Raw genomic sequence first — 27,887 nt, 5'->3', positions numbered from 1 at the left:
CGTATCACATTGACATATAACGTGAATAGTACAGTTCAATGAATTTCAGATATCGGTTAATAATCTGTTATCGTATACTTTAGCGTAATAAGTCAGAGATTGACATTTGACCTTTGACATCCAAAAAATGTCAAATGATAAAGTGTTGCTGTGACATTTGTATTGATAGTATTCCTTGTCGGTTTTTTTCGGAGTTAGGATCCGTACAGACAGGCCGAGGCGAAGAGCAGAACAGATTTTCTGTTGCAAATAAAATTCAGCTTTATACAATTGTAACAAGGTTTAGTTTTACTTTGCACATCTTTTTTATTAAGAGCAAGAGTAAAAAAGACTTTAAAAGAAAAGTTTTACTTTGTTTCAATTGTGTAGTTTCTTATCTTTATATATATAAAAGAAAGTCGTGTTAGTTACACTATTTATAACTCAAGATCGGTCGAACTGATTTAGCTGAAAATTGATGGGGAGGTAGCTTAGAACTAGGAGACGGACATAGGAACTTTTTTTATCTTGTGTGCATTTTTTTTATTCCGCGCCGACGGAGTCGCGGGTAAAAGCTAGTTTATGATAAAAAATGTGCACTGCTCTCTGTCCCGGTCTGTGTGAACGGACCCTTAGGAGATATAATTTTCCATTCCAAAAAACAGAGTAAAATAAGTTGATATAAATAAATAAAAAATTTATAAAATATAATTTATTTACCCCATTATAACATTACATTAAAATATAAAAAAAAAATATCATATAAAAATATGTATCACCTTTAACTGAGCTATTCTTGAAGGCACATTTTATTTCGAGATTTGTCAACTTATCTTAAATATTAAATGTATAAAAACTCTATACTAACATTGATATAGGAATGTATTGGAATGTAAATGTAAGGTTAATTTCAATTCAAAACTTAAAATTTATAAACAAATTAACTTTCTTTAGATCCATTGTATTTCTAAATGTCGCCCGCAACACAGACAATGCAGTATTAAAAAAAGACTTAGTTGTCTATTTCACCGAGATCTGTTAAGCCTTTTTGGAAATTACTTCTTACAAACATCAATCTAAACATTAGTATTTATAAAAGATTTTATAACAGAAAATGAATTGAAATTGTATAAATAGTTAATTTATAGAAACAATTATTTTCCAAAATTTTTACAAATGTATAAACATGTTCATTTTGTTTACAAATTTTAAGTTTTGAGATTGAAATTATGTAAAAAATACATTAAAACAAATTAGTATATGAGTATTCATTATATAGATCTTCGTAATTACCACCTAAATAGTTTAGTCTAACGACAAAGAAATTATAACATTAAATACATAATATGCTTACAATTTCATACATAAACATTATGTAGTTATATAACTTAAAAAAACGACATAACCATAGATTAAAACAAATTCAGTTATTATGCTAGAATATAAGAAAAAAAATCAAAATAAATGCACTTTTAAGTACTATGTTGTAGCCAAAAATTAATTTAGTTGATTCCTTAAGAATGTTGGCAACGTAAAAGCCGCTTTGTGAATATCACTGTTGTAATATTTAAGCTTCATAGCCCTCTCCTCTTCTTTCGTGAATGTAATCTGTGGACTGTCAAATTTGACGTCTGGATCCAGAGATCCCAAGACGAAACCTATCAATCCTGAAGGGTAAGTGGGCACAGAAGTATATGCATATGCACCAACTGGGAACTGATTCCTGCAGTATTTCAATGTGTTTGTTACCAAATCAAGATCATTCCAGAATGTTCCCGCTTGTGAGCAAACAATACCGTTCGGTTTTAGTGCACTCTTCATTAGAGCAAAATAGTTCTCTTGGAAGAGACTTACTGCGGGACCCACAGGGTCACTACTATCCGTTAGGATGACGTCAAATTCGTTGCTGTGGTTCTTCATGAACTCAAAACCATCTCCAATGTGAAGAGTCAACTTTTCACTGTTGAAACCTACCGACATATAGGGCAAGTACTTTTTGGACACTTCAACAACTCTTGCATCTATTTCTACCTGAAAAGTAAATTAAAATATTTTTATTTTCAACATAGTATTTAATAGAAAAGTAGAGTTTATATAATATACTAGCTGTCGCCCGCGACTTAGTGCGCGCGGCATAAATAAACTTTATAAGTAAAGTAGCCGCCTATGTGTTCTTCCAGACTATGTTCTACAACTGTGCCAAATTTCATCAAGATTCATTGAGCTGTTCTGAAGATACATTCAAACATACATCCATCCATCTAAACATTCACATTTATAATATTAGTAAGATAAAATTTATTATTTGTTGTAAATATTGAACAATTCTAAAGAAACTGCTTTTGAACATCAATATGAGTTAAATAAATTAAATTAATAATTGTTGGGTTAGTAAATACTTCCTTATTTTAACTTTATCAGCGGACATAGCTACAAAGTCATTACATAGTTCATATTTACATTTAGCTATTTAGAAATAGATAACACTGTTATCTTTGTTTTATAATTACACAATATGCATGTTTAGTTTTTAGGATTGAAGTTTTGGCTACGAAATAATTATAGGGTAAATAATATTTTTACATAATTAAGTATATTACCTGAACAATTTCTTTAACTTTAGGATGCTTAGCAACCTCCCTTGCAACACCGCCATCTCCTCCTCCAACAATTAAAACCTTTTCAGGATTCTTGTGACTGCACAGTGCTAAAAATGATAACATTTCCTAAAACGAAAACAGGTATAAAGTTTAGAAAAACATTATTTATTAATTAATAACACTGTACCTCTTTCTACTTAATAAGTAATAAAGTAATAAAATTTATTGTAGTAAATATTATACTGTAAAATCTATTCACTATTGATTTTAACATTTTAATTATGGAAATTCATGTTACATAAGGATTTACTTAATTTTCTTAGCTATAAATCTGAAATAATGTGTGCCTAAAACAGTAGTAGAATTAGTGTACTTTGATGTGAAGATTCTGAGGGCAAAGATAATTAATTTTGTATACTTCAATTAATCAATGGATACGAAATTCCACATATCAAAGAAGGGCCCAGTAATGGATTTTCACAAGTTGATACTTCGATAATTTATTATTTACCTGATAGGAAAATTCATCTTTCTCAGTACACTGTATGATTCCATCCAAGATTAGTACACGGCCGAAACTTGTTGTATCACATACAATTATATCTTGATATGGTGATTTTTCTTGATGAAGAATTTCTTTTACTTCAAATGAGAATGTTCCTCCAGGCCACATGTCACATGATTCTGTATACCAGTTGTTCTTTAAGATATTCATTTTAAACTGTAAAAAATATGCAAATAATATTATAAATATATCTCATTGGACAGGCCATTAAGTCACGAAATATTTGATTTCTATAAAAACATGCGATTTGTTACGAAAACTTCTAAATAATTAGGACGTAAATACAGTAATAATATGTCGGGACTATATTAATGAAGATTGTTTATATTAAAATGTATAATAACGAACCAAATATTTTACCTGATTAACACAAAACTTTGTTTCCGTACACGTGGGTATAACCTTGCGCCCACAACAATTATTAAAAAATAAATGTAATAAATGAGACGCTCTATTTAATAAGACAATAATGCTATAAATTACTTGTTATCACTACTCCTGACCACTTTATTTGTTATCTTCGTTATTGGTTGGTGGTTATTGGTTGGCTATCTATTGTTATCTAATGTCAGTTGTCTAAAAATTCCCAAAGAGTACACATCAAATAGAAAAAAAAAAATACTTCTGTAATTACAAAGATTATGCCGCACTTTGACGTATCAAAATATATTTTCTCTGTCTAAAGATCTATGTTACCAGGTCGAAATTAAAAAAATATGTATTTTTTCAGTTTTTTTTCGCCCATGGCGCAGGCTATATAGTCTTTCGACCATACTGCCTAGTATTCGTAGACTTTTTCCTTTAATTATGTATATTAAGTTAATTTAGGTCATATTTTCTCTGTATTTAAATTGTCATCTAGGCGGCATGGTCGAAAGACTATAGCCTGCGCCGTGGGCGGAAAAAAAAATCAAATTGTCATTTTGACAATTTCGAAAAATTGACAACAAAAATAAACACAAATATTGATCCGATTATAATCCACATTTGTATAGTTTGTCGTAAAATTTAAGTGGTTGCGTAAATTGCAAACCGACTAAAGGGATCGTTACTGTTAAAGCAACCAAAAAATTGTTTTAATGGACGAATTTGGTATTACCGTTGAAGAATTTATAAACGCAATAAATGAATTTAAAAATGTATCAGATCAAATTAACGACGGATGGCGGATTTATGAAAACAAAAATGAAATACATAAATCGTATCTCAAAAAAGAATCATTTATTAATTTTGATTTACAAGGAGAATTAACTCTTTGTAAAGTGGAATATAATATTTTCTACAACATAAGCTATGCAGTTCCTTCGTTCAGTTTTAATGTTTGGAAGTCGAACGGTACCCTACTAACACTTGAAGAGATCAGACAACTGTCGTTCATACAGTAAGTTTTTTTTTTTACGAAAAAATTATTACACATGTGAAGTCATAACTAGCCTGTAAAACTGTAAATTATGATGAAGTTTTAAGGTTTTTATGGCAATATGATCCTTTGTCGAAAATCAACTTTTAATGAGTAGCTTTTTATTATATCAAGCAGCAAAGAAAACTAAAGAAATTGCTACTTTAAATTTACACTTTCTAATTTAAACCAGGCCTAATATTCATAAAATTAATTTATGTTATAAAAAAAAATTCATAGCAAATTTATATCGAATTCTAATCTATACACAAAAATAAGAAACTCAAACTTCTTTCTTATGTTTCAGTATAAAACGTGAGGATTTCTACTCAGTCATAACCCAACAGGAGCACCCTTTGTTTGGCCGGCCATATTTCATCATGCATCCTTGTCACACTGCCAAACTACTGGCACAGTTCAAGCTCAACTCAAGGAATATTATAGTCACATTCCTGAGTCTTATTACACCATTATTAAAACTAGAATTGCCATTAGAATATGGCCTTTAATATATTAGTAACAATGTAGACAAATTTGTAACATTTAAATGTTTAGTCAGCTTCTTTGAACTAGTTTTCATGTTGTCAATGTAAAATATTACTAAGATTTTATCTAACAAATATTACCTTTGCAATGCTTGAAATTGATTAGTGAGAATACCAAGTTAACATTTTCGTCTTAACTCATTCAGTTCCACCAACTCACTTGGTGAGTTTACTTTCATATGAAAAAAGTAGTAGCTTGTAATGTAATATAGGAACGGCTAAAACACTCACATACATATGTCCGTTGTCGGCACCGACTAGTTTCGAGCCCATCGGGGGCCCTTCGCAAGGGTAAGTGGGACTGGTATTATTTCGCGGATGTGGCCCGTCGCTCACGACGACAAGTGACCGATCATCCTGATGAAGGGCCCCCGATGGGCTCGAAACTAGTTGGTGCCGACATCGGACATATGTATGTGAGTGTTTTAGCCGTTCCTATATTAGTTTAATGATAATGTCTGACGAAAATTTGAATAATTTAATAGAATGTAATGTGTTAAGAGTAATTGAGATCTAGTCAATATTACATTCAGTTGCCTCTTTAAAAATTAAGCCATCAGAGAGGGAAAGAGAAAAAATGACTTCAAGCTTAGCACAATTCATCTTAGTGACAAGATGTTTTCGAACTAGCCAAAGCGTTTAGTAGTTATTATGTATTTTATCTATTCTATCTATACAATGTATAATCTATGCATGCTTCATTGAAAAATAAAAATACCAAATATAGGTAAAAAATAAAATACTCTTAGCTTGCTATTACTGTTTAAAACATAAATAATTACACATATTAATTATATATTCACAACTTTTTTTAAATATGCAGTTTTTTTCTTTTTTGTGAAGTATGACAGTGTTGCCAAATAGAAATCTTTATACATTTCTGCCACTGCCTACCTCTTTGCAGTGCCACATAGGCTGTATAGATGTAGCAAATGCTATGAGTTCCACAATCGTGCTCAAATCTCATTTATTTATGAATACCTACTTGTATAATCAATCTTTTTAAGTAAATTAATATTGATGTAATTAAATATATTGGATTTAAATATGTAGTTTCATTTTTTATTTAGTTGACATCATTAAGTTTTATTGATATACTATAAATTATGACCGATTATTCCTAGCGATTTCTAGGAAATGACAGCTTTTGCTTCGTTCAGATTACAACGTGCCTGTTGATGTTCCTTGACTGTTATTTCTATCTATATTATTAGTTCGAATCCACACCACCGCCACAAACCGCTACCATCAGTGCAAAACTATCGAAAATCAAATAGGCACAAAATACTACGTCTATAGCCAGTCCATTTATAGAGGTGTCAGTTCCTAAATTGTGAGTGATTCTCTATTTCCCTTTTATGGGCATAAAGGGCTCTCTTTTCTGTTTCCGAAAATGTTGACACTATTATGACGCCATTAAAGTGCGACCGACTCATCGTATTAAACACGTACTCAAATTTACCGCCATCTTTGCTTGTGAATACTTGTGTACACTAATGACCTGATATAACGTGTAACACTTTTTAATGTCTATATTCATTTATTCAAAATGAGAAGACGCGTGACATCAATTTGTAATTAATTAATCTTTGCTTATGTTATTTGGATATTTTCGATCGAATTTAACGATTGATAAATTTTTACCTACCCTGCATAAAGGCAGTTGGCATTTTTATACCAACAAAACTATCTGTGGAGTTCTTATCGCACTGGAAAGTATTCAGTATTCAATTAGTCGATTTGACTGCCAATCGAACGTAAGCCTAATTTGCATAAGTAAACGTTCCGGAAATATCCAAAGTAACCTAATTTTTGCATATTGACGTACATTTTGATATATCAGCTATTTATTAAGTGCTTCAAGATCCACCTTCACCACCAATCCTACCAATAGTAACAGTCGTAAAATAGGTTGAACATGATATAGCTATAAAAATTATCATAAACCGTGATTTGTTATGTCCATGTATATTGTATTTTTAATTGAACGTAATAAAATTATTTGCAGTTGAAACATACATTAATTGAAATGGTTAAATCTAATATATAAAATTCTCGTGTCACAGTTTTCGTCACCGTACTCCTCCGAAACGGCTTGACCGATTCTCGTGAAATTTTGTGAGCATATTCAGTAGGTCTGACGAGAATCGGTCAACATCTATTTTTCATTTTTTTTTTTAACTGCGCGCGGACGGAGTCGCGGGCGACAGCTAGTTATGGTATAAAATTCATGTTGCCAACTTATAAGTTTCGTCCTACCCTCAATAAGACTATATTTGTAACTAGCTGTCGCCCGCGACTACGTCCGCGCGAAATTAAAAAAAACTTAATATGTAGCCTATGTGTTCTTCCAGGCTATGTTCTACATCGGTGCCAAATTTCACCAAGATCCATGGGGCCGTTCCAGAAATACCATCAAACATCCATCCATCCATCCATTTATACATTCGCATTTATACATGCGTAACATTACTATATATTAATAACGAGCAAACGGGCACCTGAATTCGCTGAAATAATGAAGCGGCCATTGCCCATAAACATCCACAATTGCATGCGTTACCTATCTTTAATTGACGAAGAATGGTATGCAACGAAAGAGGTAGGTTTTTTAATATTTTATTTGTAAAGGTATTTGATGTGTCTAGGTCCATTTCAGTAAATCTAATTTCTATAATCTGCTATCATCATCATTTTGATTGTAGGCGATGTGAAGTATCAGCGGTCACTTAACATTAGGTGGTTCAACTATCGTTAACCCATTACGCATTTAACAACTGCCGTAAAAGTGACAGCTTTATCATTAAACAAACATGTTAAAAACGAAAAGGTCTAGGCCCAGCGGGCATCGTGCGCCGGTTTTATTGATATCTTATTGAACGCCGATAAGATTGCTTACGCTATCAGCTCAGTTGTTTCAACTCCTGTCGTATTTACAGACAGCTCCACGGTCACGACACGCCTTTTGTTTTTTCTGAATATCAAAATGTGCATAAAGTAAAATAGTTAACAGACCATAGACATTAAAAAAAGGAAAATGGTTTTCGGCAATAGTGTGCGTAGATTACGCGACTGTGTGTGTGCATTTTTCGTATTTATTTGCTGTTGCTGTACTGTGAGTGTTTTTTTTTTTTTTAAATAATGATTATCGTTAATGCAAATAACGCTTAGCGTATAAAATGTAAGCCATACCACTGGTAATTTATACATATTAATTAAATATAAAAAAATGTCTTTTCGCGCCAAAATTTAATTTATTTTATTCAATTGACATCAATATATAATTATAATAGTAAATAAATATAATTATAATAGTTTTTATTACGGTACTCTTGGAAATTGTCGGGCTCTACAATAATATTAAAACCTCATGTCTTAAGGTCATAAACCATTCTTGAAAATCAAATATAGGTAGATATAAATAGGATGATTTAGTGTTAAATGACCAAGATACTGATTACTTCACAAAAACGTTACCTAAAATGACCTTAGGGAAATATCAAACTCTATTACCAATTTCGTTAAATTGGAAAATTTCGTTAAAGTTTGGAAAATTGGTTAAAATTTTCATTTTTAGTCGACTTCAAAAAGAAGGAGTACCGCGCCTCTGGTAGTCCGATTTTGATAAAAATTATTTTAATCGAAAGGAAGTGCTTTGCAGATGGGTCCCATTTTTTTGATTTCTTTTTTAGTATTTTTATAAAAAAATATAGTTTCTATTTTTAATTAATTATATGTTAGTTTGTAAAGCGACACGAAAGTCTAAACAAGAAAAGAAATAGTTTTATGTTGGTTTTTAATAATTAAACATTGTTTTTAGTTTGTGCAAAGTTAAAAGGACTTTAAAAAACAAATTCATCATTCAGATAAAAATCATTATTACATTTATGATAAAACGAAGTAATCTCAACTGCAATCTTGTATCAGGGTCAACGTAAATTTGAAACTCCCGAGTGACAACCGATAAATATAATTTCGATTGACGCTTAAAATCATTTTACCTGCGCCAACGCATTTCGCTGTATAAAAATTTCAAGGCTACGAGTGTTAAACATTACATAACACATCAGTTCAGACAATAAGTAATCAAGAAAGTAATGGTGTTGAATGTGGATGGCTACAAAGGTAGAGGAAGACAGAACAAAGTGTGGCAGATTCTGTGAAAAAGGTTAGGCGTAAAAAGGGGAGATAATTACAGATATGACGGTTAATATATAGGTATATGTATGGATATTGGAATATAGTAATACAATGTCGACCCTCCGTAGAGAAAAGGGCAGTCTGCTAATGATGAGTTCAATAAATGGTAGTGAAAACTCAAGATGTAACTGAATTGAATGCAAATGAATTTATAATATTGACTGCCTTCAATAAGCAAACTTGCGATAATTTCGTACTAATGATAAGGTCGTGTAATGTTTTGTTTTTAATGGATTAGCATAAAAAAGATAGTGTAGGTAAATTAAAAATGTCGAAAACACCAAAAGTCGTTTTAATTTATCGATACGTTATCATAATTATTAAAAATTTCTATTATAAAATCGTTTAATTGACTCTCCTCATGTTTGAGATCACAGTATTTCTATATACTGGTTGCTATTCATTTTATAAGTAAAAATTATTCCATACATTTGCTTGCTTTGCTTTTCTCGGTTTTGCTATAACTATTTTGTATCATTCATTTATATTCACTTTTAAACCAAGCCAACGAAAGAAATATACGAAGAGTTCTAAGTATGTAAAGGTTTTATAATTTTCAAACACAACAAAAAAATATTGCAATGACAAGCACCAATCAAGTGCATTAACCGATTTTGTGTTATCAAAGCTTATACTTTTATATAGACATACTTAGCGCAAAATAACCTACATCTGTCTGCAAATCCTGAGTTATCGTCTGCATAAACCTAATCTCTATTTCGTATATTTCTTAATTAACGAATTTGAAAATAAAATAAAACAAACGGATTAATTTAATTATATTTGAATTACATTAAGTTGACGATTAAAATGTCGCACATGGGTCGATACGAGTAGGAAATTACATCGCTATCATAAAAACAAGGTAAGTTAAAAAACTGGAGGGCATTAACTCTTTAATTCGTTAATCATTAACAAACAAAGTTAACAATATGCTTGACGGGTTAACTACAAAAATGTTAACTATTGAAGAAGTAAACTTAATAACTAATAAGTTAACTTTTGGATTAATTATGCCCATTTATGATTAATATGTAGTATTATGTTTGGAAGCTTTCTGCGCGTCTATCAAAGGGTAACTTTTTTGCGGTAATAGGTATATCAGATCTATAGCGAGTATATATTTTATATATGTACCAGTATGTCTCTGAGAAACAAAGAAAATCGAAGTCTCAACTAGACTATTTATAGTACCTATAGCATGAGTTAGGAGCAATGGGCAATCGCTAGTTATAAAACACTTAAGAACATACGAACATGTATAACGGAACATTATCCATGATAAAACTACGATAGCGAAGTGCAAATATTCATTAAGATTAGCGACTTTTGTTACGACTTCGACATGAGTCATAAACCCGAAATTACAATGGCTTACATGATACACGAATATATCAAGAGGTTTGAATGACACAGCATATTTACCAGATCAGTCATTTCAATAAGTGGATATGATAGCCGTGTGGCTCTCATGGTATTTCGTCTTTCCTCTTTGCGTCATGTCTTTATAAGGAAATTTTAAAAAAGATTAAGACCTGAACCTCCAGTACCTCACTCGTCAGACATAATTGAAAATACTTACTACTTTGACACCTAACTTCTTTAACAGTGGTAGATCCCGCAACATCATTTTTTGTTGGGTGCACTAATAGGCCGAATGGTGCAATACCACGACCATACAGAAGACAAGCGTGAAGTGAAAGCATTTCCGCGTTTCGTCTGATGAGTGTGGTGCCGGAGGCCTAATTTAGGAAAGGATGAGAAGGCGAAGTGCATTTGGCGGAAGTGGCGACGCATAGGACGGAAAAATATTCTCTTTCTGTGCGTCCCCTTCCCGTTCGATTAAAGGTAGGCAACGCATCTTCATTTGCGGATGTCTATGAGCAATAGTAGCCTCGCTATTTCGGCGAATCCAGGTGGCCGTTTGCTCGTTTGCCATCTTTTAATATAAAAACCCTTCCTTCTATGTTTTGGCATTCAGCAACAAATGTAACTCAAAATAAAGCGGACTCTACCAGTGTTTTAGGAGTAATTGTGTATGAAGTATGGTTTATCACCGACGAGGATGAGGATGAGGATGATGATTAATAAATAAAGATGATCATCTATTGTCTACGTTCAGTAGGCAACATTTATATCATCTTAATTCACTTTATTACTTATTTGGATGGACATGTGAAAGTCATTTGAAATCATAAATTTACCTTTAACGTTTCTATAATGGCATAATATAGAATATATTGTATCATGCAAAAAAGAAACATATAAGTGTTCTGTATTGACTGGTGGGTTGTGGCAGACTTGCAACCTCTTCGTTGTTATTATGTTGTGGAAATTGTCCATCCGCGTCCCGCAGCTGCGGTCGTCCCACGCTGCAGCCGCATTGCGAACCCTTACTCAGTGTCCGCTAATTGTTGACATGGTGAACTTGACTTTGACGTATCGAAGATTACACGCGAAAAATGAGGGTAAATCTTCAATTTAGCTTATGATCATGGTCACAGTGGTCACTGAATTTTCACGCTAATTTTTTTTAAATTGTCCATACAATTTATACATGAGAATTTTGGGAAATTTAATGACTTACAGTAATTCAATTGGCACTGATTTTAAATGGTAATTGTAAGATTGCACGCCTTCATTTACCAGTAGACTGTCACTCTTCTCTTGAAGGTACCCGCGTCTAGTAAAAATTATGAATGTGAATTGTTAAATTGTACAGTAACTGCGAGTTCAATTGTGGAAGACAAAACAGATTAAAAAAATAAATAATTTATATTCGATATTTATTATCAATAGTTGTCACCCGCGAATTCTTCCGTTGTGTGTTCTTGTGTCATGTGTTCTTACAAACTACGAGTATGTTCTACATCTGTGCCAAATTTCATCAAGATTCGTTTAACCGTTCCGGAGATACCTTCAAACAAACATCCATCCATTCATCCATCTAAATTTTCGCATTTATATAATATTAGTAAGATTGTGTAATACCTAAGGAAAAAAGAGTTAAAAATATGTAGTGCCTTAACTTTGATTTCGATTTTGAATCAAATAGTTTATTAGTTTAATTTATCAGACGTAAATTCATCTCTCACATTTAGATGAAAACTTCTTACTTTCTTTAAAAAATATACTTAAATTTTAAGTAAGTATACATATTAAAAATGTGTTTTCTAATCGCAACTAAGTTATGGATAAAGTTTTATTGCACATATCCAATGATTTGATATTTCACATCGTGTTAAACGATTTAACTATTGTGTTTTAAGATCGACAGTAATCGATTTTTTTTTTCGCTCGAAGGCCCTTCATAACACTTTCCGATACTCTCACGTTAAGCTTTAATTAGTACATAGTCCTTCGTGGACCTTATAGTTATTATAGTATTCTTTTCTGTGAAAACGTAACGAGGCGTCAATTAATTTCACAAAAGTAAGGAACTGAACTTAAAACTTGAACACACTTTTCCTTCTGCGGTACAAAATCGTATGAAAACTCTACGTTTTATGGACTTTGGTAACCATGTATTATAAGAAAAAGTTTTGGTTATTTAATTTTTTTTCAACGTTACCCGATTTATTGTTTAAAAAAACGGATTAACACAGAGAATTTTAATAAACAAATCCCCACAGGATATAGAATAGAGGTTAGTCTTTCGTTATCGGACACTTTTACGGATATAATTACGTTTCTATAATTAATATTGTTATCATACGATAACAATCGCCTACGTAGGTAACTTGCCATTTTTCGCATGGCTCTATCTTTTTTAAGCAATTTGCCACGTAAAATCGAACTTTGATACTTATAAATTGATTTATTTTTTAAATTGAAAAAGTAATATACTCTCGCCGTCTTTTTAACACTCTATTTCTTTTACGTTCACCAAATTGATCTAACATTAATTTCATTCTAAATCACGTGATCCATCCATCCCTTCTTTAGGCATACTCCTAACAATGTACCACACAACCATATTCAGCAGAGGCTCATATAAATTAAATTGTGCAGTCTAACAAAGTATCAGCTGCGGCGGAGACCCGTCTGATCGAGGTGGGCGCGGTGGATGAGCGCAGTAAGAAGAAGCACAACAAGATCAAGACCTCTAAGTACACGCTGCTCATGTTTCTTCCCAAGAACTTGATGGAGCAGTTCCGCAGGGTTGTCAACTTCTACTTTCTGATCGTCACCGTCATCGCTGTTGTCATAGGTTTGTTTTACTGAATCGTAACAACCCTACGAACTAAAAATTTTGCAAATGATGTCACCAATATGCACAAGAATTAATGCTTATTAACTAATTTTTGAAGGTAAAATGCATAGGGATGTACATGAGGTAAAAATCGTATGATATTAGCCATACGTATCCTTAGGCATATTACGACGAATTCCAGGATCAGACCTCGAATTTTTGTCTAGCGTAAGTTTAGTACAGAAAAATAGATTAATGAATGTCTGTTAACACAATTTCATGTTTTTAGGAATCTTTAAACGTTGTGCTGTAACAGTTTATCATCTATATATATAAAAGAAAGTCGTGTTAGTTACACTTTATAACTCAAGATCGGTCGAACTGAAATTGATGGGGAGGTAGCTGAGAACTAGGAGACGGACATAGGAACTTTTTTATCTTTTGTGCATTTTTTTTATTCCGCGCGGACGGAGTCGCGGGTAAAAGCTAGTTTATAATAATTTAATCGCCGAGTTGATTACAATACAGTCTAATATTATCGATTTGCATAACTATTGGCTACAAACAGCTCTTTGTGAATAAGTTAATATCATGTGTACCGTGACGTGTACTTTGAAGAGGAATGATTTTTTTGCGGAATAATAGTGCGTATGTATGTGAATTTTTTTACATAATCTGGGTTAAGTTTAATGTCATTTATGGTGACAGACAGCCCCGTGTCTCCGTTGACGAGCATTGTTCCGCTGAGCTTCATGGTGTTGGTGACAGCGATGAAGCAAGGCTACGAGGACTGGCTACGGCACAAGGCCGACAACAAGGTCAACAATCAGATCGGTGAGTCTACGAAAAGAAGCGTTCCCGTTTCCGTTTCCTTTCCACCCTTTCTTTTGTCTTTCTTCTTTCAGTGCGTTATCTTCTCCATTGATTAAGAAGTAGGCAAAGCATCTGCAATTGTAGATTTCAATGGGCATTGGTCGCTATTTCGGCGAATTCAGGTGGTCACAGTGGTTACAGAGAGAACTGTGACGTCAGAAGAATTCTTTTGTATGTTTTGACGTCGTACTCTAATATTAATTCCATAAGGGTGAACGATGCTGTGTTTCTGCTGATATAGGTCCTGTCTAATGCCTTCGGAAATATGTGCTCTTTTGTTTACCACTTTTTTAACTTTTTTTTTTTTAGTTTTTAGTAATATTTTTTAATATTATAATATTTATATTTCCTAATCTTTTTTTTCAATAGGTAAAAATAAATCTTTCGAGTTACTCGTACGTAACATAAGTCAATCAAATTAAGCTTGCTCCAATTTTAATGATAAGATAAGGAGCTAAAATGCTAAATGCTTTATAATTTTCGTTATACCGTAATTGTGTAATCTGAGGGTACTTTCCCTTACTATAACGATGACGTCAATTCTAATAAATTAAATGTTAATAATTCCCAAGAAGTTCTTTCTATTCGTAACACACACTCTGTACATGTTTATGAAAAGAGGTTTCAGTAGTGGAGAGTTACCGTTATAAAGGGTGTCTCAGTAAGAGTGCACTTTTTCATTTTAAAATAAAAACAAGTATTTTATGACAGAGTTGTGATATTTTTATTGTATTGTAAAGAAGACATGTTCCGATTAAGTATGGAATAAAAAATCTGGCAAATGACCCCCACGGCTCCGATCACAGGACATTACTCTTTTCATGAATTTTTCCATGACTTTTGCACAGATATGTGTATGTATCTCACCGATCCGCGTTGGATTTCCGATCAGAGTTCAGGAATTGTTTCGGGTTTATTCGCATAAACCCGAGATTTCACAAAACCCCAAAGAAAAAAATCGCATGATCTTGGTGGCCAGTTGACATCAGAATTTCGTGAAATAATGTTTTCTGGAAATCGTTGCTGCAATAAGTCGATTGTTTCATTCGCGGTGTGGCAGGTTGCGCCGTCCTGCTGAAACCACATGTTGTCCAGATTCATACCGTTCAGTTGAGGCCACAAGGAGTCCGTTATCATATTCCTGTAACGAATGCCGTTCACAGTCACTGCAATTTCGGCCTCATTTTCAAAAAATAAGGTCCAATCACGCCGCCTAATCAAAATCTGCACCAGACAGTTACTCGTTGTGGGGTGCATTTGTTTCTCATGGATTGCATGAGAATTTTATGAGTCCCAAATTCGACAATTTTGTGTATTCACGAAGCCATTCATGGATCCATATCCTGAGAATCTCCGATGATCCGGAGAAAATGACTTTTTTCGAAAAATTGTGAAATTTAAAGTTGTTGAGAACGATGTTTTATTGATGTTTTTGGATTTTCGGCAACACTCTCGTTTACAGCAGCAATGTTTTCAGAGACCGACCGGTACGTTGACGCAAAGGATTCTTATTATCATATCAATTTTTTGACCACTCTTCGAATGGTTGACACATTAGGTGCACTTTCTCGGCTGTAATTTTCCCCGTTTTTGTAATAAGTTTTCACAATTATAACGCGTTGTTCTTTCGAAAAGCGCACCTTTTTTAATAATCGGAATAAACAGAGGTGACAACTGTAAAATTTCAGACTCGCCACATGCACGAAAAAAAAAATATTCCAATTTTAAAAAGTGCACTCTTACTGAGACACCCTATATATACAAACAATCAGACAACAAAGGAAATTGTGAAAAAAAAAACACTTGAACATCGAACCTGACCCAGTGCGAACTTTATCTAATCAGCTCATCATATCCACAGTCCTTCACGTGATTTTGAAGGCAACGAATATCTGCCGTGAAACTTAACTGTCAATAGATTTGATATATCTATTGTTCTATGATTATGTTACGTCCGATGCAATAGTCTTCTAAAAAAAATTAATATCTTAAATCAATTTTCTCCAAACAATTCATCAATGTGTGTGTTATCATATTTGACCACATTGTTCCAAGTTATAACGTTAACCATTTTGCAAAAGCTTATATTTATGTTTATTTTATACCTTTAATATTGGATTACTTCTTTGTTAACTACAACTGATATTCAACTTCATTTATCGAATAACCAAGTCGGTATTGATTTATTTGCGTTCATGTATTCTGAAGCTAAGCGAGACGTGAGGCTATGTAATTCCGATTCGAGGTTTGTTTTACAGTGGAAACAGTTCGCAATGGTGTTATCAACAAAGTGCGTAACTCCTCGATCGCGCCGGGCACGCTGGTGAGGGTGCGACGCGGGCGCGAGGTGCCCGCGGACCTCGTACTGCTGTGCGCGGCTGACGGCGGTGGCAAGTGCTACGTCACCACCGCCAATCTGGACGGCGAGACCAACCTCAAGACGCTTAGAGTGCCCCCGCCTTTGGTCGGATATACGCCTGGTATTTAGATTTTTCATACCTAAATAGATTCCATTGTTATTATACTAGTATCTCTGACTGATCCTATATCTCAGAGATTGTCTTAGATGTTTGTATAGCCAGTAAAAGTTTTTGTAATTCTCAAGTTCATGGTAAGGTTTCCCGGTATTCCTTGATATTGCGCACTTTTATTAAAGTTTCTTCTTCATTCGTTAAAAACTTAAGTATTTTACTTAACATGACTACAATTTCTTTAGATATCCTACCTCACGGTATGCGTATAGAGGTGCCGCATCCACTGGCCGATCTGTACACGTTCTACGGGCGGCTGGAGATACCCGGCCAGGACAGCCTGGCGCTCAGCACCGACAACCTCATGCTGAGGGGCTCCAGGGTCAAGAACACCGAGTGGGCGATAGGATGCGCCGTGTACACAGGTGAGTTAATGTTGCCTTCGATGTAAGATTTAATGCAAAAAAACTCAAGGCGAGGCGAGTTTTTGGCATTATGTATTTTTAATTGCTATAAATTTGTTTAACGGATACTAACCTAGTTTTCGAAATAATAATTTCGTGATAATAAACATGTAAATAATATGATAGAATTGTTTTGAGCGCATCGATTCTTGTTAAAATAAGAAACTGTTAATTTTATCTGTTTTACCAATAAAATATTGACCTTGATGACTGCTTTAGAAATACACTAAAACAAATAAAGAGCTTTCTTTTTACCTATCTAGGCTAGTCTAACCTATACTTAACCTTCGAATGTACTTAATGAATTGAGTAATTTCCGCAACACTTTTGCCTTGAAGTTATCTTCTGTGTGTTGTTTATCTTACTATCTAACATTTATCTTCCTGCTTTCCTTTTTCTATTTTGGATCGGGACGCCTTATCCATCCTTATCTTATCCCAAGCACAATATGTCTGTCTTTTGACATTGATCAATTTCGTTTTAGGAGAGGAAACAAAATTAGCTTTAAACTCGAAGTATTCTGGCAACAAATTTTCGTCATGCGAATCAGCAGTTAACAGTTTTCTGGTGCTGTTCATCTTGTTATTACTGGTTGAAATATCGATATCGATGGTATTCAAAGTGATTATCGAGAAGAGACATACCGAAAGAGACGTGTACCTAGGACCAGGTACAAAGTACCCGCCGTCAGTTGGGACTGTGCTGCAAGATTTATTCTCCTTTCTACTGCTGTACTACTATATTATACCTATGTCGCTATACGTCACCATCGAGCTGTATAAATTTATAGGTAAGGCAGCACTAATAAATAAGCATGTAAAGACAGATATTAGAGATTTAACAAAACTAGATTACATTTTCTCAGTAAAAACTTCTGACACCTGTGATACAATCTTATCGTATAAAAGTTTGATATGATGTGTCACAAATAAAAGAGAACAATGGCGTTGCGTAAACGAAAACCCATTCGGTTATCATATATTCTAGTTTTCGTAATAAATTCTATTAAAACTTTATATACACTAATAATTAATCCATTAATGCATATGCATAGTGCATTCATAGCATCGCAAGACATAATACTCAAACTCAACTAATTAACTAAAAACTAATTTATCAATGCTTGTAAGGAAACTAGCTAAAGCTTAATTCATTCCATTCAAAAATAATTCTTCAAAAGTTGTCGTTTAGGTGCATTGTACATTGGCTGGGACGAGGAACTCCGCTGTGAGGAGACAGGTCGACCTGCCATCGCAAACACTTCCGATCTCAACGAAGAGCTAGGACAGGTCGAGGTGCTATTCTCAGACAAAACAGGCACACTTACTAAGAACCTCATGGTGTTCAAAGCTTGCTCTATTGGAGGACGTGTGTACGAGGAGAAGGAGTCTAGACTTTATGATATTGAAAGATTCGATGAACCGGTTGACACGTTTCAGGTCCGTAATTTGTTTGCTACTAAACTTCTGTGCAATGCTGCGTAATAACACTATGGCATTTGTCATGTAATCGAAAGAAAAGGGTTGGCTATTTGATCTTGCTTTAGTGACAACTTTCTATTTCAGACAGATATTAAATTTTTCTTCACAATACTTGCGCTGTGCCACTCTGTGCAAATATCTAGCGAGGACATGAAGAAATTGAGCGCAAGGTTATCTGGGAATGGTAACATGCAACTTATGAATTTCTTTCGAAGGAAAAAACTAAATAGAGGGACGATAGGTAACAATGTCAACAATGAGAATGAAAACAAAGCTGGTGTCTTAAATACTACAGCATGGAACAGTCTTCTTAGAGATACTGGAAGCAAAATGGATTACCAGGCGAGCAGTCCCGACGAAAAGGCTCTAGTGGAAGCTGCCGATAGAGTTGGCGTAACATTCCTCGGTGAAGAAGGAAACAATTTGGTTATAAAAATCGGAGACGATACAGAAATGTATGAGCGCTTGCAACTTATTGAATTTACTTCAGAACGTAAAAGGATGTCGGTCATCGTTAGAGATAAAAATGGAAAGGTAAGTCAAATAATAATAAATAAACTTTATGCAAACAAGATATTAGATTTAATTAAGAAGAAAGTTACACAATGTTACAGATATGGCTGTTTTGTAAAGGTGCGGAGAGTTCAGTGTTTCCTATCTGTAAAGACACTGCAATGATCGAAGAGACAAATCGTGACATAAACGCATTTGCGAATAGAGGATTGAGGACTTTAGCGATTGCGTATAGAGAAATACCATATGAAGAATACGCCAGAGTGACGGAAGGTTAGTTTTGTAGAAATATATCCAGTATGTAATGTAGAAGTTGATCCTAGTAGTAATTACGTTTATTTGATGACAGCGATAAAGCGTTTAGATGGTAAGAGCGCGTCTGCGCTGCAGCAAGTGAACTTGCAGTACCGTGTGCTGGAGCACCAACTGACGCTGGTGGGCGCCACCGCCGTCGAGGATTGTCTGCAGGACGACGTCTCCGACACCCTGGCCTCTTTGCGCCGCGCTGGTATTAGGACTTGGGTCCTGACAGGGGACAAGGTATGACCAGATAGTCTATTAATCCGGTCTAGGGAAATACTCTGGTCAATTTCTCAGTATTGTGGCGAAAATTAGAAGTAACATTCATCATATTGAAGTTCATGTTATTGTTTTAGAGTCTAGCAATCAGCTGGCTGCAATATTAACAAGGTCGACGTCGCTCACTTTACATGTCTTGAAAACCTTTAGCACTCTTTCTATTTTTTTGCAAATTAACTACATTATTGATAAGATATAATTAATATTGATATTACTTCAGCGTCACAGATGTTTTATAATCTAAAACGGAAATTGTAAAAATTGTTTCAGCAATTAATCCAATGTTATTAAAAAAATAGACATTAAATGAACAAACAACTACTGCAATATAAAGAAGCTGATGTTTCCAAATCTGACCGTAGTCAATAATTAGGTATAAACTTTATTAAAAATTCTTTACTTTTAGGTAGAAACAGCAATAAATGTAGCCCAATCTTGCAGCCACATATCAGAGAACGACAGGCGAATGTTCCTAATCGGAGTGAAAGACGAATTAGCACTCCAGGCCCACCTCGAGGAGTGCCAGCGGACGATACTGGAGCCCAGCTACCGAGACCTCACGCTGATCGTGGACGGCACCAGCATGAGCTGTATACTGGACACTCCAGCTGCGCCCGTCTTTGTTGATGTGTCCTTGAAATGTAATGCCGTGCTGTGTTGCCGACTCTCGCCAATACAGAAAGCTAAGGTAAGATGGATTCATACTTCACGATAAAGCAAATGCCTAATATTCTAATTCCACACTTCTTATGTAATCTTTAAAATTTGTAAGTACGGGAGTACATGTATCTCGTTGAATTTGTTGCAGATAGTAAAACTGATAAAGAACAGTCCAGAGAAGCCGGTTACAGCGGCCATCGGGGACGGCGCCAACGACATCTCTATGATCCAGGAGGCACACGTCGGCTTCGGCATCTTCGGGAAAGAGGGACACCAAGCTGCTAGGTATGTAACTGTTACCAAAAACTGCATCTTAGAAGAAATCGACTAAAATATCTTCGATAACTAATTTAGGATAAAACTTTTGTGGTTCCCAGGTCTGCGGACTTTGCGTTGACCAAGTTTTCAATGGTGAAGAAGATGTTGCTTGTGATGGGGCACTGGTACTACCAGCGGCTCGCAACCCTCATACATTACTTTTTCTACAAGAATCTAGTGCTCGGGAACATTATGGTATAGTGAATAAACAATACTGCTAGAAAACTTATTTAGTAGTCTGTTCTTGTAAACTAGATTAAACGGTTTGAGGATTTGTATTTTTCACCGGACTTACTCAGTGGAGAATTTTTTTAATTTAATACTATAGGTAGATAATTAAATTTCGTGTTAAATTCTAGAAATCTATTACGAGGGTGTCAAAAAGTGTTTCAGTCGTATTCACTTCTGCAGGGGCTCTACTGTTTCTCTGATATGTTATAGATCTGTTACTTTGTCTTTGTCGTCTGAAGCTTCTATTTATTTATATGTAGACTTACTTGTACGTCTCCTCTTTCTTTTTTTCTAGTTGTTTTTCCAAGTGCACTCGGCTTTCTCGACGCAGTCCATCTACGACTCCATGTACCTGACGCTGTACAACTTGCTGTTCACCTCCGTGCCCTGCCTCGTGCTCGCCGTCACCGACCAGCGCTGGCCAAAACCATTACTTATGAAGTAATTAATTCTTACTAAGATCCCATTTCCACTGAGCGATTTGTTCCTTTTAGCGAAAATAGCTTCTCTGGAAAATGGGTATTATTTAGTGCATAACTTTGCCTTATTCAAATGGTAACTCAAATTGCCCCCGATATTATTACAAAAGCCCATAATAATTGCTTTTATCTTAACCATTTTATGAAGACAAGATTCTTTAAGAATAATTTATACCAAATACAGTTGTAATAAACATTTTTTTCTTTTTGTGATTACAATTAATTTATACTTTATATTGTTGTTTTCAGAAATCCAACATTATACAGAGAAATAAGGAAGAACAGGTTGATGTCGTGGTGGAACTTCCTCGCGTGGTTCCTGTCCTCTGTCTATCATTCTGTACTCATTTACGGCTTTTCAAAGCTAGTATTTATGAGTTCCGTCATAAATACTGATGCCAAGACTATCGATTTATGGTATGAAAAATACTCTCGATTACTTTTCCCTTCCTTAACTTATATGTCAAGGAAAAAATGGGAGGGGGTATAGGAAGCATTGAGAAAACAAATATAAGGAAAGAATATTTTTTAGTTTATACCCTACCCTTTGTCCAATGAAGGTAAGGTAAGGTTATGTATCCGTTTCAGTAGTTTTCGGATATCTTGGTGACTTGTATCGCTGCGTACAACACTATGTTAGGTATGTAAAGGTATAGCGGAGTGCGAAGGAGGGCATTGCGCAGCGCATAGGCTGCCAACATATATGAAAGGAACTATACCCATCTTATATATAAAACTAGCTTTTACCCACGACTCCGTCCGCGCGGAATAGAAAATAGAAAACGGGGTAAAATTATCCTATGTCCGTTTCCTGGTTCTAAGCTACTTGTCCACCAATTTTCAGTCGAATGGATTCAGCCGTTCTTGAGTTATAAATGGTGTAACTACCACGACTTTCTTTTATATATATAGATTCTCGTGTCACGGGGTTCGAACTTGAACTCCTCCGAAACGGCTTGACCGATTCTCATGAAATTTTGTGAGCATATTCAGTAGGTCTGAGAATCGGCCAAAATCTATTTTTCATAACCCCCCCCCATTTAGTTTTTTTTTTTTAACTGCGCGCGTACTGAGTCGCGGGCGACAGCTAGTGTTGTTATAAATGTCTATGAGTGGGGTTACCTAATGTCGTAATATTGGTGTTGCAGGTGTTTCGGAGCAGTACTATTCCACATGATGATGCTTGTGGTGACCCTGCGGTTGTGGTTGCAGGCGCGCTACCACACGCTCGTTTTCGTCCTCACGCTGCTCTTGTCTATGCTCAGTTACGTCATCTTCAACACCATCTACTCTTTGTTTTATTTGTATGTATATCAAAAAAAAATCTGGCTTGTAAAAATTTATTATCTTCACATGATTTAGAAAATTCGTACAGTATTTTCGATATGGACACCTAAAAAAAACAATGATCAAATTATTGTCATTCGACTCACAGACTATTTTTAACTACCCATAAATGTATAAAAAGATGTATGGATTTCCATTTCATTTGATTCCATTTTCATTATGCATTTAGTAGTACAGGTTTTTTATTTCCTATTTTTTTTATTAACAGTGAAATCGACGGCGACGTGTTGGGAACGTACATAAGACTTTTGAAGTCTCCATCTTTTGGTTTCCTCAACTGCTTAATGATAGTGGCAACACTCGCACCTGACTACTGCGCGCGGTATATCACTGACAGCCGCGGCTTGAGACATTTGAACGCCGGTATTGCCAGTGTACAAAGAGTGTTTTCTACTAGACTTTGAAAAAATAATTTTCAATCTTTGTTGAAAATTATTGCATTTTTCAAAGGCGGATGGATACCTTCCATTGGTGGTTCTTACCTTTCATTGGTTCTATATTAGGTATGAGTGAATTTAAATGAACCAGCATTTATTTAGTATAAGATTTAATGCACATGTGATATATAATTATAGAATTGAACATTAGGGTCCAATATAATCTTGTGTGTACTGTAATTGACAACATGGTAACTGAATGATAACTGAATTTTTATTACTTACCGTTGGTTTCTAAGAACAAAGTCTCTATAGAACATATCGTCATCCTTTCGTCATTATCTTAGATAAAACATAGACAAGACATTGATATGTCCTACATGGAGATTACATGGATTGTAAAATCTATTTAGGTATTAACTAAAAATACAGACGAATTGATAACTTCCTTCTTTTTGAAGACGGCTAAAAAAGTATAACAGCCATAGGAAATATTTAACATTAAAATAAACTACAAGTTATTACTGAACTGTACTATTTTACATGACTAGATAACAGCGATTATGTTAAACATTTTATTATATACCGCATTTTAAGACTCTCGAAAGACAGTATTACCATCAATAATCCAGTTAACTACGTAGTTCTTTTAAGATAAATTTTAAACTTGAGAATACAGCATTTATTAAAATATAGTTAAAAAAATAACTTTAAAGAACAACATTTTTTTTAGTCAATTTGCTTGTTATTATAAAGTTTGTATTAAAATCAAGTTACATTTAAATAATTTGTAGTAAACATTCATGCTATAAGTGTGAAATTTTGTTATGTAAATAAATTTAATAAAAAAATATATATTTTAATGATGTAAAAATCACATTATGAAAAAAAAATTTTTAATGTTGTCAATTGATTGTGGAACATAAACTTGGCCACATAAACCTTTCCAAGAAAAACAAGTGTGTTTTTTGTTCAGACGCCCCTCAATTTATTAATTTAAGATAAGATATAAGTATTTAGTTATAATTTATTGATTAATTATTCCTAATTTAGTACAAAGTACGCCAAACTCACAACGGGTAGATAAATTAATTTACGATATTAAAATGTAAATTACCTATTGCAAATATATTTATTGTATTTAAAATAAATGACATTATTTTGATAAAGTTTTGGTATTTTCATTTTATTAAAATTTAAATTAATTTAAAGAAAAAAAGATGCAGCCGAAACCGACGTCCATGTACATGTATTAATGTAGAAGAAGTGAGAGGTATGATATATATAGGATTAGGTAGATAATATCCGGTAAGTCAAAAAAGAAATGGCCAGAGCTGGGCATTAACTCGTTAATCCGTTAATCGTTAATTAACGAAGTTAACATTTTGCTTAACGGATTAACTTTTAGGTTAACTTCAAAAAGTGTTAACGCTTTTGTTAACTTCCGTTAAATTCTACTTCCGTTAATTAAGTCCGTTAATTGTTACAATAGACACTTATTGAAGTGTTGTCATTTTATTTAAATTATGCATCAGGCTACATTCGTGAGTTCGGCTATGTTCGGCGACCGTCGGCGAGTCGAATGGTGAACGAGAACGAGAGAGAACGAGAACGAGAGAGAACGAGAACGAGAGAGAACGAGAACGAGAGAGAACGAGAACGAGCGAGTGTGATGCATGTTGTACAATACACCGAGCGGCCGGGATAGACGTGATCAAAAGAGTACCACAGAATCCTTGTTAGAAAATAGTGACGATTTAAACAAACTTACCTCTATCAAATATTGCGAAGTTTAGGCGCTAGACACCTTCAAAGTTTAATAATTATTTCACATTTACACAAATATCTCGAAAAGTCTTTATTACATTTTATTCACATTAAAACTGGTTTTCATTTATTTAACATCACTTTTTTTAGAAAAAGACTTTGTTATAAAATCAACATAAGGTTCGAAAACACTTTACTCTTAATACAATAATTGTTATACGTGAGACGCAAAATCTATTAAAAGAGATAAACTCTGCGTTGAATTGCAATCAAAATAATCGAGATTACTCTTCAACGTCGTACCTAAAATACAACTAAACTTTGTTGCAGACAAAAATGTTTATTTTAATGTTGGAGTTTAAAGACAACAAAAAATATAAAAAAAATAGTTTATGGTCCATTTGAAAAAGCGTACAAATAGGATTTTTTTGTCATTGCGTAGATAAGAACCAAACAATGAAAAATAAATTTAAAAATTCGAAAGACGAAATGTGCACGCAATAAACGTTCCTCAAAAACAAAAGGGATTTAGGTGTTTATTACCATCGTTTGTTTTTTTGGGGCTTCTTCATAGTCAACGAAAAATAATTTTACATTTTAAAAATATGAACAAAGGATCAAATGGACAGCCGCACAGAGAATGCGATAACGAACTCGATGGATTTATGGCCCCAACCCTTCTAATGGTCGGGGATGCACGTGCGCTGCGCAAAGACAATAGCGAAGATAATTTGTTTGTTTACAAAAAAAAAGTATACGACAAAACGAGAAAGTATGAGGAAAAAGATAAAATAATTATGTTAGTGAAATAATGTTAAACTGTGTTATACTAAATTTAATATATGAAATGTTGCCACAAGTGACCTTTACAAAAAGACATCGATTTTTTTACGTATATCGTTATTTTAAAATTAATCGAATGTCGTTGAAAATAATTCAAAACCATATTCTTACTAATTAACTATAACGATTTTAAAGGTGATAAGAAAGAGAGAAGACATCACCCTTGATCGGTTGTTTTCGTTATGTCGTGTAACGTATGCTCTATACACTGAGAGTAATTTAACTTGATTTAACATATAACAATAGATCGGACGATAGATCATTAGATGATAGAAGTTATCGAAGGCATCTCAGTTGTATAGTTTGATGTGTTGAGATGTATCACTGGATCGGTTATATAGTTTATTTATCAATGTTATAATAAGTTTCCTCTGATGTTAGAAGTTTTATTAATAAATAAAAAGTACGTAAAAAATGATAACTCTGTTCGTGGGTCCTTGGCCAAAATAAAATAAAAAAATATTACCAAATTATACATAAAATTAAATGTTCAGTTGATGGAGTATGAGCAAATGAATATCCGGGTGCAAATAGTAACAGATAAATGTAAATACTGCACAAAAGTTTTGATTGTTTTCTTTTTAATATTATCACATGTCTTATTGTTTAATAGAAAATTTGTGTTGTCTAAATTTAGTTAGCTCTCTAATTCCGTGACGTCGGATTGTCGATAAAAAAATTGACTGAAAAAGTCAATTGTCCATCATTGTCAGTGTAGTATATAAGTGTGTGTAACTAGTGCATGCTATGTCATTATTATGGTACAGGCATTAGTACATCGCTCCTGTTGTCTAAATTATATTTTAGTATATTATATAACTAAACTATAGATAGGATTAGCGATCGCCCGAGATTTCGTAAGCTCAGTAAAAAAATAGCCTAAGTTCTATTGAAAGTCTCGACAAAATCGGTCCATACGATTCGGAGATTATTCGTATGGCCATTTCTCGATTGCGCCTTATACTCGTGATATAAACAGAAATTAACTTTAACTGTTAACTTTAACTTGCGTTAAATTTTCGCAAATTAAACGCTTTAACGATTAACGAAGTTAAATATTTATTTAACGAATTAACGATTAACGAAGTTAACTTTTTGATTAACTGTGCCCACCTATGGAAATGGCCCATGAGGGGATCGAACCCGCGACCTTCGCGTTATTAGCACGACGCTCTAACCAACTGAGCTAATGGGCCGACGACGTATATAAAAAAATTTAAAACAAGAATAATTTTCCAATTATTTTATTATAAATTTATTTTAGTTTTATTAAATTAATTCATTATAAATAACACGTATTATAAAGTTTCAATTATTTATAGTAAAAAACAAATTTATAATTATGCAGTTCTTCTAGTCTTGAAATATTTTACTAAGCGTATACAAAGGGTTGCATAATGTAGAAAAACTGCTTTAACCAAATAATAGAAGATTAGATCAAAATAACGACTTATAATTTCATACTGAATTTATTTATCACTTACTACCGATCGCCCGCGTCTTGTACAGAGCAAAATTAAAAAAAAGTACAATATAATGCCCGCAAATAAGTTACCTTTCGGATAGAACATACTGTCTCGTCAACATCGGTTCAGCCGTTTCGGATATAACCCAGAAATAAACGCGGCTTGCGGATAGATTTTTTTTTAAATAGATTTTTCGTAATAGGTTTAGCAATTACACCAGACACAGACAATCTAATTTTATTAATAAGTACAGATAACATAGAACATATTTAACGTATAATAATGCAATAGTAACAAAATTACATAACAACATATTAATTTTATATAACGAAATGCAAATGTTTAATGTGAAACTTTGACATTTTAAATTTGACACAAAACATCGTCGGCCCATTAGCTCAGTTGGTTAGAGCGTCGTGCTAATAACGCGAAGGTCGCGGGTTCGATCCCCTCATGGGCCATGAAATCTTTTTGTTCATTCTTTCATGAAATTAAAGGGTAAAATACACATTCCCTTTTTCACAAATTTAGTTGTTCA

The 27,887-nt window shown here is 33.8% G+C and overlaps 3 protein-coding genes and 2 non-coding genes across 5 annotated transcripts; 3 read left to right on the top strand and 2 right to left on the bottom strand.

Moving 5' to 3' along the window:
* Positions 1–1,418: 1,418 nt before the first annotated feature.
* On the bottom strand, positions 1,419–3,735 carry LOC106715953 (spermidine synthase). The gene is made up of 4 exons (XM_014509362.2): positions 3,505–3,735; positions 3,091–3,300; positions 2,580–2,705; positions 1,419–2,010 (listed from the first exon to the last, which is right to left on the bottom strand). The coding sequence occupies exons 2-4, from the start codon at positions 3,292–3,294 to the stop codon at positions 1,477–1,479; spliced, it is 864 nt and encodes a 287-aa protein (XP_014364848.2). The 5' UTR covers positions 3,295–3,300; positions 3,505–3,735; the 3' UTR covers positions 1,419–1,476.
* A 343-nt stretch (positions 3,736–4,078) lies between these two features.
* Positions 4,079–5,193, top strand: LOC106715960 (ubiquitin-like-conjugating enzyme ATG10). Its single transcript, XM_014509370.2, has 2 exons — positions 4,079–4,525; positions 4,851–5,193. Exons 1-2 carry the CDS (start codon positions 4,224–4,226, stop codon positions 5,050–5,052), a joined length of 504 nt encoding a protein of 167 aa, XP_014364856.1. The 5' UTR covers positions 4,079–4,223; the 3' UTR covers positions 5,053–5,193.
* Positions 5,194–7,864: 2,671 nt separating this feature from the next.
* LOC106715967 (phospholipid-transporting ATPase IF) lies at positions 7,865–23,678 on the top strand. The gene is made up of 17 exons (XM_014509381.2): positions 7,865–8,203; positions 13,300–13,498; positions 14,189–14,314; positions 16,612–16,833; positions 17,070–17,249; positions 17,773–18,078; positions 18,480–18,727; positions 18,854–19,303; positions 19,384–19,555; positions 19,632–19,822; positions 20,268–20,549; positions 20,670–20,806; positions 20,899–21,034; positions 21,366–21,511; positions 21,799–21,966; positions 22,698–22,853; positions 23,105–23,678. Exons 1-17 carry the CDS (start codon positions 8,126–8,128, stop codon positions 23,298–23,300), a joined length of 3,393 nt encoding a protein of 1,130 aa, XP_014364867.2. The 5' UTR covers positions 7,865–8,125; the 3' UTR covers positions 23,301–23,678.
* A 3,327-nt stretch (positions 23,679–27,005) lies between these two features.
* Positions 27,006–27,079, bottom strand: Trnai-aau. The gene has a single exon. It is a non-coding gene; the product is annotated as a tRNA-Ile (tRNA).
* A 657-nt stretch (positions 27,080–27,736) lies between these two features.
* Trnai-aau lies at positions 27,737–27,810 on the top strand. The gene has a single exon. It is a non-coding gene; the product is annotated as a tRNA-Ile (tRNA).
* Positions 27,811–27,887: the final 77 nt, after the last annotated feature.

This window comes from Papilio machaon, chromosome 7 (assembly GCF_912999745.1).
Source record: "Papilio machaon chromosome 7, ilPapMach1.1, whole genome shotgun sequence".
NCBI classification, from domain to species: Eukaryota; Metazoa; Arthropoda; class Insecta; order Lepidoptera; family Papilionidae; genus Papilio; species Papilio machaon.
The sequence above is the reverse complement of the archived record's forward strand: the minus strand, read 5'-3'. Positions and strand labels throughout refer to the sequence as shown.